This window comes from Dipodomys spectabilis, unplaced genomic scaffold (genome assembly GCF_019054845.1).
Source record: "Dipodomys spectabilis isolate Male_0828 unplaced genomic scaffold, ASM1905484v1 ptg000092l, whole genome shotgun sequence".
In the NCBI taxonomy this organism is placed as follows: Eukaryota; Metazoa; Chordata; class Mammalia; order Rodentia; family Heteromyidae; genus Dipodomys; species Dipodomys spectabilis.
In genome coordinates, this window is record NW_024870769.1 from 7,952,209 (window position 1) to 7,966,984 (window position 14,776).

Below are 14,776 nucleotides of genomic sequence, written 5' to 3' on the forward strand. Positions count from 1 at the left end.
ACAAAGGGTTGTGGATGTAACTCAGGTGATAGTGCTTGAGAGCTCAAACCTCAGTACCACAAAAAAATTTTTACTTTTGTGCCAAAATTATATGTTAATTATTCCAAGGTTGCTTGCAATGTACTTATTTGTAATGACATTTTGTAACTTCATAACAGCATGTGGAATGTTTTTATTGTGGGCCTATTTCCTTCATTGATCTGACTGTTAGTTTTCTATTATTACAGGAATATTTTAAGAAAATTTAGCTTCAAACAATACTACATTTATGGCTCACAGTTCTAACAGCCAATGGTCCGAACATTAGCCATTAGGGTGTCTCAAGGCTGAAATCTCAGTTCTTGTCTGGCTTTAGGTAAAAATCTTAAGCTATTTCAGTTCGTTGCCAGAATCCAGTTCCCTTCATGGGAAGATGAGGTCTCTGTTTCCTTGCTGACTATGGCTGGAGATTACCCTCAGCACCTAGGCATCACTATCTTGCCACAATCTCCTCTATATACAAAGCCATGAGTGGAGAATCTGAGTTGTAATAATAGTCTACTTTATGCTTTGAGTTTCTCTCCAGGAAGAATCAAAGAGTCTCTTTAAAGATTGCCCACTACTTACAATTTCTCTATCTTAAGGTCAGTTGATTTAGGACCCTAATTATGTCTTTGAAATCACTGACAGCAGCACGGTGATTCATGTGATTGAATAACCAGGACCGACCGTATTAAGATCCTGCCTACTTCAAACTGTAAATTCCTTAATGACAAAGCTGGGCCTTGTGCATCTTTTTCTGATATCCAGTAGATGCTCCTTACATAAATACTCAGTAACTAAATTGTTTCAAAGGAAGGCAGGTGGCATTAGAACATTGTTCTGCTGGCGTGAATTTCTAGGTAAGGAAAGCTCCCAACTGGACAAAAATTGGAAAACATGCATTGCTCAGGATCTCTTTGGAGCAGCTTTGGAGGAATATAGTTTTGATTCACATAGAGGAATAAATCGAAAGAGAATTCCTATTCCAGAAATGTGCCAAGCAGACAACTATCTATAGTCATATCTATTCTGCAGAGCAAAGGATGTATTCACTGGATTCACGGTGTCATAAATATCCCTTGACTATCTCCCAGTTCACTGAGGGTGGAAACAGTTATTACTTGTATTTATAGCCTCAGTGCCAGCATCTGGTGTCTCATCCAGAAGACATACTTTAAAGATAAATGCTATGAATGCTATTTAACATGTCTCTGCTGGTAGTCATTTGAGTCTTGCTGGCAAGGACTCCAATGCATTTTCTGCAATCCAGCAATGCTTGTCTGGTATACAGCAGCCACTGACCATTCAACAGGTGCAATCTCTGGGCTGTGTATCCAAGGAACTTCTCCAGGGGCTAAGGCTGTAGCTCACTAGTGGAGGATGTGCACAAGGCTCAGGGTTCCGTCCTCCGCTATCAAAAGGGGGTGGGAATTTTTGTCTTCCGAAGCAGCAGTGAACGATTTTATACAGTATGAATTCAAGCTCAACAGTATAGCTAGCTCAGATCTTTGTAAAAATGGACTGAAGTCCCATCCGTGGCAAACGCATTAAAGAAGACACTTAAAAAACAACAACTATAGTATTTTAGTTTCTGAAAAAGAAAAGGAAAGCTCCTTTCCCTTTAGCTTTTCCCAGCTTCTCCACTGGGAGCCTCAGAGAAGATCCAAGTTGTTTGTCCATCTGTCGGCTCCCCTCGCATTTCGGTGGAGTTCGGGGTGTGTGTGGGGGGGGGGGGTGGGTAGGGTGGTGGAACACTCAACAGGCTAACTCCGCTTAAACGGAAACGGGGTGCGGGAGGGCGGGGAGGAGGTGGGGCCCCACTTCTCTGTAACCCACCCTGCGGCGGGGTGCTGGGCCCGCGCCGTGACGTCAGGGTTGATGGGGGGGCCCATGACGTCACGGGCCGAGCAGCCGGGGTTGGCGCACGGGTGGGGTGGGGGGGAGTGGCGGGAAGGGGGGAGTGGCTCTGGGTGCTTCCGCTAGGTTTCAAAATTAAAGAGGTAAGCAGGGGTAGAGGGGGAGGGAGGGGGATCCAGAGCCTGGGAGCCGCCGCCCCGGGGCGCACGCCGCACGCTCCCGGTCCCGAGCCCCGCGGGGCGGCCCGAGGGGGCGGGAGGGCGGGGCGCAGGCGGGGCCGCGGGGCGGGCAGGCGGGCGCGGCGAGGGCCCGGGCCGCCGCCGCCGCCGCCGCTCGCCCCCATTTCACTCCGCGTGTAAACAGTCCCCGCCGGCGCCACCCGGGAGCCCGGAGGAGGCGGGACGCGGGACTCGGCCCTGCTGGGCGGCCGTGCGGTGCGGCCCGTCCGCGGCGGCGGGGGAGCGCGGAGCGCGGGGAGGCGCGGGCGCCGCGGGCCGCGATGGATTTCCAGCAGCTGGCCGACGTTGCGGAGAAATGGTGTTCGCACACGCCCTTCGAGCTCATCGCCACCGAGGAGACCGAGCACCGCATGGATTTCTACGCCGACCCCGGCGTCTCCTTCTACGTGCTGTGCCCCGACAACGGCTGCGGAGACAATTTTGTGAGTGCCTGGGGGTGGGGGTCGGGGAAGGGAGGGCGGAGGGGGGGGGATCGGCTCCCGAGCTGCCGTGACCGCCGGCTGGAGGGGCGTACCCCGCTGTCGCCGGGCACCCCGCGGCTGTTCGTTGGGTCTGGGAGGCTCCAGGCAGCTGGAGGGGATGGGGGTGATGTCAGTGTCCCTGTGGGCCAAGGGAGGAGGGCGGTGGGAGGCGCCCTTAGATCTTGGGAGCTGGGCCGAGACGGAGGCAGGCGGGGTGTGTCCCCCCCGGCAGCCCATCCCTCACCACCGCCCCTCCGCGCTGGCACTGGTTTCCGGGGACGGCTCCCCGCGCTCCGGGCTCGGCTGGGAGCGCGCTGGGGCTGTGCGCTCCGGGCGCGCTGTGGTCGCTCCTTTAGGATTCGGAGTCCTGCGCCTTGGGCACCTGGGCGTCCCGCCCGGATGGGGAAATCCCGTTTCCCTCCCAGGGAAGCCAGACACAACTCGGGAGCGCCCTCCCCTCGGGATTGCTCCCTGCCTTGCCTGTTGGGACCACACAAAGCCCGGGTCCATTCTGGCGAATCCGGATCTCCTGGACCTTGCAAAAATTACACCCTGGATCTTAAAAAAAAAAAAAAAAAACCGCACGCGCGCGTGCGCATATGTCCCCAAACACACACACACACACACACACACACACACACACACACACACACACACACACACGCTTTCGGGCACGCCTATTTTTCTTTTTTTTACCCTGCCCTTCCCTTGCTTCTCTGTGAGCTGCCAGCAAGCTGCGTGGTCTGGGCAGCTTTGGTATGGCCAGATGTCTGTGGTTCTGCCAAACCCTCAAGCTCTTCCACAGGACGAGTGTGTGTGGAGGGGGAGATTACCCCCAGCCCCAGAAAGGCCCGGAATGGCAGTGTCCAAACTCTGCTTTAAAGCTCATGCCTTCTTGGGGCTGTTAGTTTAGGGAGGTATTGTAGGAGGGCAGAGGAGTTGGGATGGGGAGTAAGGAGAATGAATGGATATGCTGGGCGCTCCGTGGAGTGTGTATAAGCACAGAAATAACGCCCCCCAAATGTAAGATGGAGGAGGCAGTGGACTCAGGTTACTCTGTGGTCCCAAGCCTGGAGCCGGCAGTTGCTGCTGCCACTTCTGCAGATGGAGGTGCAGCTCTGATTACATGGCCTGGTGCTGGATCCGCAGGTTGGGGTGAGGGGTGGGGTGGGGGTGGGGGTGAGACAAAGCTGGGCCTGGGTCTCCCACCCCCACGCCTCAGGCCTGGCCACAAATGGGACTTTGGAGGAGGAATCAGAGACACAAGGCATTCCTTCTCAAAGGCAGGGGAGAAGCCCTCCCTTACTGACCATGACTGTTCAGAAAAGCATGCTCCTCCTACCACTCCCTCCCCAGCCTCCGTCCTACGGAGAGAAAGAATCTTATCCTTGCCACTCTCTGGCAGGGGGATGGCTTTGCTTTGAGTGACAGTCGGACATGAATTCTGGCTGTGTGACTGGCCAGCAGCCTTCTTTTGAGCTCAAGTTCCTCATCTATACAGTCAATTTGGTGGTATCAGCACCTAGCAGTCTCTGATGCCAGGACTGCACACATTTGGGATTCAGAGACATTGTTTTCCCAGACTTCAGAGCTTATCTCTCTGTAATAGCCTCTGTTTTCTTAACTATAAAACGGGTGGTGGTGGTGTATTCACAGGATGCTTGGAAGAGCAGCATACTGGTTCATGCAAGTACAGTTCAGCTACTTAAAGAACTGTTATTATTGGGAGGAGCGGGAATGGTCAGAAAGGGTTTCATTCCATTGCAAAATTGTGAGAAAGCCCCAGATAGTAGAGAAGATACTAAGGTCCTGTGTGAGAGTCTCCTGGCCTCTGGGTCTCCTTAGTGTGCCAGCACTCTGGCTAGCAGGGCAAGAGTCTGGACTACATGGGCTTTATAGAGAGAGTTCCTCCATACAGTGTACTTTCTGGGACTGTAGGGGACATGACTCTAAAGAGGATACATATTCCGAGGAAGACACAGAGCTATTCCCATTCCTGGAAGACATACACTAAACCACCACTCAAGCTTTCTTTATCTAAGCCACCCATATGGAAAGTGTGCGCTGACCATTTAAGTTGAATAGGTAAGGGCAAAAGAAGATAGGTCAGATCATTCCTTGGGTGGACTAGAAATTTTTCAGTTTCTGTTGGCCATCATGGAAAAGATGCCAGCTCTCATTTTCTTAACCAACAGGTAATTTATTTAGCTCAACTTCTTCAAACTGCCCCAAGTCATGTGTGAAAAGCTGCTGCTATGTGTCTAGTAAGTGTACTGATTTGTTGCCTGGCTTCTACCCAGGAAAATTTGTTATAGAGGAATTTGAGCTAAGTGGAATCCCTATTATTTGAAAGGTGTGTTAGCAAGAAGATTACGTAGCATCTCTCAATTCACAAAGTATTTTCATGTCATTTTTTTCATTCAACAAGCATTTTTAGCCATTTATTCCTTGTTGGGTCAGGACTACTTAATATATAAATAGCACTTAGGCTTCAGGGGTCATTTTACTCAGCTAAGAGATAGTGGTGGGTAGTAGCTGGGAGCATAGACTGGTCAGACATCCCAGCTTCCCATCTGTTTGCTTAGGGAAGTTATCAAAGTCCCCTGTTTTATGACTTTCATATCCCCTTCTTTCCTTCCTTTCTTCCTTCCTTCCTTCTCTTCCTCCCTTTCTCCCTCTTTCTTCCCTCTGTCCCTCCCTCCCTACCTATCTCTCCTTTCTTCCCTTTCTTCCCTTCCTTCCTTCCTTCCTTCCTTCCTTCCTTCCTTCCTTCCTTCCTTCCTTCCTTCCTTCCTTCCTTTCTTCCTTTTCTTCCTCCCTCCCTCCCTCTTTTCTCTTTCTTTCTCTTTCATTCTTTCTTTTTCTTTTTTCCTTCCTTCCTTCAAACTTTCCTTCCTTCATTCCTTCCCTCCCTCCCTTTCCTCCTTCCCTCCCTCCCTCTCTCCCTCTCTCCCTCCCTCCCTCCCTCCCTCCCATCCTTCCTTCCTTCCTTCCTTCCTTCCTTCCTTCCTTCCTTCCTTCCTTCCTTCCTTTCCTCTCTTCCTTCCTTTCCTCTCTTCCTTCCTTTCCTCTCTTCCTCTCTTCCTTCCAGTCCTAGGGCTTGAATTCAGGGCCTGAGCCCTGTCTCTGAACTTCTTTTGCACAAGGCTAGCACTCTACCACTTAAGCTACAGAGCCATTTCTGGCTTTTCCTGTTTACGAGGTACTGAGAAATCAAATCCAAGGCTTTATGCAGACTAGACAGGCACTCTACTACTGAACCACTTTCCCAGACCTCCTACTTTCTTAATAGTTAGTTTAGGTCAGGGCTTAAAGTTGGGATGATGGTATCAGGGAGTATCTGGAAGGGCTGCTTGGGAGCACAGCCATCTTGTTATAATGTTATGCATATGATCACATATGCATATTGGTATATAATGCATATTATTACTAACATCTAGTACATGCTGTTACTATCTACTTGGCTCCAGCCAAAAGTAAAGGAGACACCCTTAAGTCACTTTACCATCCTTTCCCAACACATCAGACTTCTACTGGAGTCATCTCCAGAGCACATGTATCATCCAGTTGTTTTCCTCTCATATTGTCACTCTAGTCTAAGCCACCCTCCCCTCAATCAACCTGTCTAGTTCTGTTGTTTGCAGCTATTTAAAATGTGATCTTGATCTGTATAAAATCGAAGATGTCAATAGTGGTTGTGCTGGTGGAGATCTTCTCTCCCTTCCTCCCTCATCCTAGCTAACTTCTCATTCTTTTTGCAATAAAAGTCAGGTTCTTACCCTGACCTCAAGCTCTCAGATTATTATCTCATGCCGTATTTGCACTCATCTTGGTCCATTCCCCTCTGCTTGCCTTATCCCACCACACTAGCTTTTCTGGCTCTCTCATTGGTTCTGCATTCTCTCATTCCTCTCCCAGGGCCTTTGCATTTGCTATTCTCTGGACCACATTTGCCTCAAATCTTACATAGCTGGCTCCTTTATGCTATTTAGGCTTGGAAGACTTCACCCTCTCTCAGCTTGCCTTTTCTTATTCTTATAGCTCTGGATAGTCTCTCTATTTTATTTTCTACTTTGCTCACGGAACTGTAAGCTCCTTGGGAGACCTATCTTCCTCACTGGGTCTCAGTAGCTTGAACAGTATCAGGTAAGTGACATGTGCTCAGCACAGGTTTTAGGAAAGAAAGAATGAGTAATAGTCTATTAAACTTACAGAAGATCGCTTTGAAGAACTACTACTTATGTCTAGTTTACTACATATCAGACACAGTTCCAGGTACTTTACATATATGAATTGATTGAATCTTAGCAATCTCATAAGGTACTGGATCCCTATTTTGCAGATAAGGAAACTGAGGCACATTGGGATTTACTGACTGTTTCACTGTGATGAAGTGGTAAAGCAGCCTGAACCTAGCCCTATACTATACACGTATCATCACATAGATTACAATGGGACACCCAATCCAGATAAAATTTAAGGGTGACTTCTTATTGACCCTCAAAAATTCTGTGAGGGACTGGGATGTGGCTCAGTGGCACAGTGCTTGCCTAGCAAGTGTAACACCCTGGGTTTGATCCCCAGACCAAAAAAGAAAAGGACAAAGTAATTCTGTGAGGTAGGTGTTCTCACCTCCATTTTGCTTATTTATTTGGTGTGCATGTGTTTAGACAGGCTGTTACTTCACTTCAGACTCATCTTCCTGCCTCCTGCGCTGCTGGAATTATAGGCATGCACCATCTTCTTCCCATTTTACAGATGAGACAGCTGAGTTCAGTCAGTAAGGGATCATGCAAGACTTGATCCCCAGCCCAGAGGCTTCTTCCCTCATCATGCAGTGTGGGTGAACACAAGGTCAGACCAATAGCTTCATAGGCCAAGGAACAAGGACTTCTTTTGATTGTCCACTTGGCAGCTCCTGGGTTCCTGGCATACCCTTTCCTTATGCCACCTCCACCATTCCACCACTTTCCAACCTGCCACCCTGACTAGGGTCTCTGGGCAGAGTCATTTCTGGGATAGAAGGGCTGTGGGCATAAAGCAGACTCTGCAGGTGGCAGGAAAGGCTCAATGGCTCTGGCAGAGGGACTGGGAGCTCACAGACAGGCTGAATGCTCCCCCTTTTCTGCAACTTGGAAGTTTCTTGAAGATTATTAGGACAAATAAGTGAAGTGTAGGACGAATAAGTGAGGGATGTAAGTAAGCACTTGTGTGACTGTGAAGTGCACACCTAGGCAGGTATGTTCACAGGGTGTGTTTTTGAATATGGGAATAGCAGCTGTAATATACAAATCCTGCTCTGTAATCAGTCACCAAGCCCAAGTCCTAATGCTTGTGGACCAGTTTGCTTCCTTGTTAATAGCTTTTCTATAAACCCATCAGAAATGTGTTTGGATCCAGTTTTTTGTATCATTTCATCCCTCATACAGAAACATAGACAATAATTGTGATATTTTTGAAGAAAAAGTCTCTGGTGCCAGACACCAGTGGCTCACACCTCAGGAGGCTAAGATCTGAGGATCATGCTTCAAAGCCAGCCTGGGCAGATAAATCCAAGAAACTTTTATCTCTAACCAGCAAAAAGTGTGGCTCAGGGCTGGGAAGGTGGCTCAGTGTACAGCGCTTGCCTTGCATGCATAAGGCCTTGAGTTCGATTCCTCAGCACCACATAAGCAGAAAAAGCCAGAAGTGGCACTGTGGCTCAAGTGATAGAGTGCTTGCCTTGAGCTGAAGAGCTGAGGGACAGTGCCCAGGCCTAGAGTTCAGGCCCCACTACCGACAAAGAAAAAAAAGAATGGCTCAGTGGTAGAGATCCAGCCTTGAGTGAAAAAGCTAACCAAGAACATGAAGCCGTGAGTTCAAGCCCAGGATTGACATACACACACACACACACACACACACACACACACACACACACACAAAGGCTATAGAAAAACTATATTATTTGACTTTATATATGTTTATATGTATACATATATATAATTTCTCTATTATTCATTTTTAAATATTTATTATTTAAGTAGTTGTATAAAGAAACTGCTGTTTAACAAAGCAGTTACTGAATACAATATAACTTTGTCAATGTCACCCTTTCCAACAGCCATCCATCCCAACCCACCCCTTCCCTCACTGTTCCCAATTTTGTAGGATATACATTGGGTTCTTGTCTGTATTTACCCCTTCTTCTCTTCATTCATTTGCCCCTTTTCCCTAGACCCCACCCCATCTCTTTTGAGTCCCTATTTCCTAGTGGTTTATTTTTCTGAACTTTGATTTTTCCCTTCTAAGGAACTACATTATTTGAGATCTCCCCTGAGTCTACTAAATTTAGTTAATACATTTGTATACACTTGCATACCACATAACATATTTTCTTATGAGTTTGTTAGCTAAATCTAGCTTCCAAATATAAGGGAAAACATGGGTCCTTTATTTCTCTGGGACTGATTTACTTTGCTTAACATAATTTTTTACAAGTCTATTTCTTTACAAATGGTATAATATCATTCTTTTTAATAGGCAAATAAATTTTCACTGGGTATATAGACCACATTTTCATGCTCCATTGGTCCACTGAGGGGGCATTTGGGCTGATTCCATACCTTGTCTATGATGAATAGTGCTTCAGTGAACATGGTTGTGCTAGTAACTTTACTGTATCCTGGCTTGTAATCTTTTGGGTAAATGTCCAAGAGTGAATTGCTGGATTAAAGGATAGTTTTATGTTTAATTTTTTTTGTGGAACCTCCTTGCTGCTTTCCAGAGTAGTTGAGCAAGTTTACATTCCTGCTAACAGTTGATTTCCCTTTTGGCCACATCATTCCCATCATCTGTTATTGTTGGTTTTCTTGATAATGGCTGTTCTAGCCGGGGTGAGTTGTAATTTCAATGTTGTTTTGATTTGTATTTTCTTTTTCTTTTTTGTTGGTCATAGGGCTTGAACTCTGGGCCTGGGTGCTGTCCTTGAGCTCTTCAGCTCAAGGCGAGCACTCTACCACTTGAGCCACAGCACCACTTCCAGGTTTCTGTTGGTTAATTGGACTTTCCTGCTTGGGTTGGCTTTGAACCACAATCCTCAGATTTCAGCCTCCTGAGTAGCTAGTATAATAGGCATGAGCCACTGGCACCTGGCTGCATTTTCTGTATGGCCAGAGATTTTTAACATTCATTCATGTGTCTATTTGCCATTTTTTTTCTTCTGAGAAGACTCTCTTTAGTTCACTAATCCATTTATTAATTGGGCTGTTGATTTTATGAGGGTTTATTTTTTAAAGTTTCCTATATATTCTGGATATTAGGCCATTGTTTGATGTGTAGCTGGCAAAAATTGTCTTATATTCTGTAGTCTTTTTAGCTTGTTGGCTATGTCCTTTGACATAGAGGAACTCTTTAGTTTGATGTAGTCCCATTTCTCCTGTCTTTCATTGATTTACTGTGCTTCTAGTTCTTTACTCAGAATGTTTTCATTCTGTGCTTAGGAGCCCTAATGTTTCCCTTATTTTTTCCTATAATGTTTCCCTTACTTTTTCCTATAATAGTTGCATGGTTCCAGGTCTTACACTGAGGTCTTTAATCTTTTTAAATTTGTGCTGGTGCAAGGTGATATACAAAGACCTAGTTTCAGTTTTCTACATGTGGATATCAAGTTTTGCCAGTGCCATTTGTTGAAGCGGCTGTTTTTCTTCCAGCCTATGTATTTGTCTCTATTATCAAATATTAAATGGCTGTAGGTCTGTGGGTGTATTTCAGGATCTTATATTCTGTTCCATTGGTCTTTAGACCTGTTTTTGTGCCAGTATCAACTTGTTTTCATTACTATGGCTTTGTAATAGAGTTTGAATTTTGGTATCATTATTCCTTCAGCACCATTCTGCTGGCTAAGGATTGCTTTTGCTATTTGAGGTCTTTTTTTATTTTTTGAGGTCTTTTGTTGTTCTAAATGAATTTTTGGATTGCTTCCACTATCTCATTGAAGAATGATGTTGGTATTTTGATAGGTATTACATGGAATTTGTAGATTGCTTTGGGTAGTATTGCATTTTCACAGTGTTAATTCTTCCAGGAGCATGGAAGGTCTTTCCATTTCCATAAATATTCTTTAATTTCCTTCTTTATTTTTTGAAAGTTTTTACTATACAGATTATTTATGTCTTTGGTTAATTCCTAAGTATTTAATTTTTTTAAGGTTATCACAAATGGAGTTGCTTTCTTGACTTTGGTCTTGCTACTCTTGTTGGCGTACAGAAAGGCTGCTGATTTATGTGACTTGATTTTATAAACTACTATTTTACCAATGTTTTCGATAAGCTCTAGTATCTTGGGGAGGAGTCTATAGAGCCCTTTAAGTACAGAATCATGTCATCTGTAAAAAGGGATAGTTTTATTTCTTCCTTCTCTATTTGTATTCTCTTTATGTTTTTGTCTCACCTTATTGTTTGATAGGAGCTCTAGTAGTATATTGAAGAGGAGTGGAGAGAGTGGACATTATTGTCTCACTCCTGAATTTGGAGGGAGTGGTTTTAGATTTTCACTATAAATAATAATGTTAACTGTGTGTTTGTCATATACAACCTTTATTATATTCAGGAAAGCTCCATGTATTCCTAACTTCTCCAGAGATTTTATCATACAGGAGTGTTGGATCATGTCAAAAGATTTTTCTGCATCTGTTGGCATAATTGTGTGGTTCTTACCTTACCTCTGTTGATGTGTTGTATTACATTTATTGATTTATATATGCTAAACCATTTGTGGAATCCTGGGATGAATTCTGTTGTTCATAGTGTATGATTTTCTTGGTTAGTTGTTGAATTCAGTTAGCCAGAATTTTATTGAGAAGTTTTACATATATATTCATCAAAGAGATACATCTATAGTTCCCTTTCTTTGATTGGTCCCTGTCTGGTTTGGGGATGAGTATAATGCTGACTTCATAGACTGAGTTTGGTAGTGATCCTTCCCTTCCTATTTCATTAAGGAATTTGAAGAGGATTGGTGTTAGTTCTCCTTTGAAGGTATTAAAGGATTCAGCTCTAAATACACCATGTCTGGGATTTTCTTAGATGGGAGGACTTTTATTGCCATTCCATTGCTTGTTATGGATTTATTTGTTTTCTGTCTTCTGGGTTCAGTTTAGGTATATTGATGGTCTCCAGGAATACATCCATTTCTGCTGGAATCTCCAATTTATTGGTATAAAGGTTTGCCTTTCACCTGAAGCTGTTACTTGTTTTTGCCAGCTAGAGGTGTCTCTTCTTGGTGGATGGGTGGGTCTTGCCTTTTGATTCAACCAGCTACTCTATGCCATTTCCTTTTTGATTCAACCACCCATCCTATGCCTTTACCCTTTTAATTGAACTAGCCACCCTATATATTTTCTTAAGTTTTCTTTTATTGTAAGGAATGCTGTACAGAGGAGTTACGATTATATGAGTAAAGTAATGAGTAATTTCTTTTTGAGAATTGTTACTCCCTCCTTTGTTGTTCTCCCACTATTCCTTCCCTCCCCAACCTCTCTCACTCTTCCCTACCTCCCACCCCTGAAGTTGTAAATTTCATTTCCAATATAGTGTCTTGTGGGTATCAGTGTTGCAATGGGTCATCCTGTGTCCCCAAATTGGACAAATGTATATACAAGATGCAGGGTACCAATATCAAATACAGTGACAACAGGAGCTATGCCATAGGGGGAGGAACATACAAAGGAAACAAAACAATTACATAGTACATTAAAAACAACAACAACAACAAGAACCACTTGTGTCCATATCTTGGGGTTCATTTTGCTTAGCATCATTTTATATGGTCATGTATACATAACTTTTAAGCTTTTCTGCTCATTTGATAGGATTATCCTAGACATATACTAATTATTGCAAATGAGAGAAACCAGGTGGAAAAAAAACAACAATAGAGAAAAAGAATGAACTGTATACAGGGTCTAATGAGAGCCTCTCTTTTCCAAAAGTTGGAGTTTGTGTTAATATGCTTCATTATATATAGTCTTTTGCACTAAGCATTTGGGATCTTGAGATCCCCTGTTAAGAGTATCTTCTACATATTTTAGTTCTTACAGATAAGGGAGATCATGTGACCTGTTTTTCTTTGAGTCTGGCTTACTTTACTTAATATAATTTTTTCCAAGTCTTTCCATTTCCTTATGAATGGAACAATGTCATTCTTTCTGATGGAAGCATAGAATTCCATTGTGTATATATACCACATTTTCTTGATCCATTCATCTACTGAGGGGCATTTGGGTTGGGTGCATATCTTGGCTATGGTAAAAAATGCTGCAATGAACATTGTTCTACTGGTGGGTTTAGTGTGGCCTTGTTTGTGGACATTTGGGTAGATTCCCAGAAGTGGGATTGCTGGGTCACAGGGGAGGTCTATGTATAGTTTTTTGGGGAACCTCCACACTGCCCTCCAGAGTGGTTGAACAAGTTTACACTCCCACCAACAAGTACCATAATCAAGAAATCTAACAACAGATGCTAGCAGGGATGTGACCAAAGAGTAATGCTACCGTCTATCTTTTGATTACAGAATTGAGCCCATTAATATAAAGTGTTAGAATTGAGAAGTATGTGATAATTTCTTTCATGTTACACCTTCCCCCCATATTTTGTGCCTTTTCTGTTCTTATTATATCTATCTGCTCATCTGGTAGGGTCTGTTTTCTCTGCTGATTTCTTGTTCATGTTGGTTTTCTGTTTGTAGGACAGTATCTTCTGTAGTGCTGGTTTGGTAGCAATAAATGGCTTCAGTTTTAGTTTGTCATGGAATGTTTTCATTTGCCCCTCAGTTATGAATGGAAGTTTGGCTAGATACAGTATTCTTGGTTTATAGTTGTTCACATTCAATGCTTAGTATAAATCATGCCAAGTTCTCCTTGTGTTTTGAGTTTCAGCTGAGAAATTTGTAGTTATTCTGATCTGTTCTCCTTTATATGTAATCAGTCTTTTCTCTCTGACAGCCTTTTCTTTCCTTGTTTGCTACTAAACCAGTTTGAATCACAATCTGACGGTGGGAGCTGGTCTTGTCAATTGAGTGTTCTAAAGGCCTCTTGTACCTGGATGGACTTTTCTTTTTGAATGTTTGGGAAATTTCTGCTATAATTCTGTTAAATATATTTTTTTATATACTTAGTTGTCTGCTTTTCTTCTTCCTCAATACCTATCATTATCTGCAAATTAGATTCTGAAGTTTTTTTTTTTCTTTTGGTTGGTTGTGGGGCTTGAACTCTGGGCCTGGGTACTGTCCCTCAGCTCTTCAGCTCAAGGCTAGTGCTCTACCACTTGAGCCACATTGCCACTTCTGGTTTTCTGGTAGTTTATTGTAGATAAGAGTTTCACAGACTTCCCTGCCGGGGATGGCTTTGAACTGTAATCCTCAGATCTCAGCCACCTGAGTAGATAGGATTATAGGTGTGAGCTACCAGCACCTGGTTGAATCCTGAAGTTCTTAAAAACTTCTTTCCTGTTGCTTGATGGTTTGGTTTTTTTGTTTTGGTTTTTGTATGGTTACCTTCACTCTCTCTATTATATCTACACTGTCTTCAAACTCTGAGACACTGGGCACTGTCCCTTAGCCTTTATGCTCAAGGCTGGTGTTCTACTACTTGAGTCACAGCTTCACTTCTGGCGCTTTGCTGGTTAATTGGATTTAATAGTCTCATAAACTTTCCTTCTCAGGCTGACTTTGAACCATGATCCGCAGATCTCAGCCTACTGAGAAGTTAAGATTATAGGCATGAGCCACCAGCACCTAGACAAGGTGAATGTTTTGAGAATAATTTTGATTGCAGGTAGGTTGAACCCATAGATGTAGAACCTATAACAACAGAGGGCTGACTACACTTCAGTGAGAGAGACTGGTAGCAGTGACCTTTCTCAGGTAAGTATTGACAGAAGTCAGTCTGTGTTCCTAACAGTCACTAATTCCATTAGTGTAATACTAGGAAGTATAATGGCATGCCACCTTGGGATTCAGAACAGTGTGTGCACACAGCTTAACTATCTAATACCATGTCTCAATAAATTAGATATTCTCATTCCCACTATAGAAAACAGAAATATTCTCACTTTCCAATTTGCAGATTAAATGGTTATATTATCTTAGCTGGTTCAGTTTTTATAATAAACTCCATCCAAACCTAACAGAAAAAATGGCCACAGATGACCTACACTCACCTCC

The 14,776-nt window shown here is 43.9% G+C and overlaps 1 protein-coding gene across 1 annotated transcript in view; it reads left to right on the plus strand.

The window, feature by feature from the left end:
- Positions 1–2,356: 2,356 nt before the first annotated feature.
- Positions 2,357–14,776, plus strand: part of Mturn (maturin, neural progenitor differentiation regulator homolog) — a 29,611-nt gene continuing 17,191 nt past the window's right edge. The window contains exon 1 of the mRNA XM_042685081.1: positions 2,357–2,539. Coding sequence (XP_042541015.1) covers positions 2,378–2,539 — 162 coding nt within the window. The 5' untranslated portion in view covers positions 2,357–2,377. The remainder of the gene's footprint in view (positions 2,540–14,776) is intronic.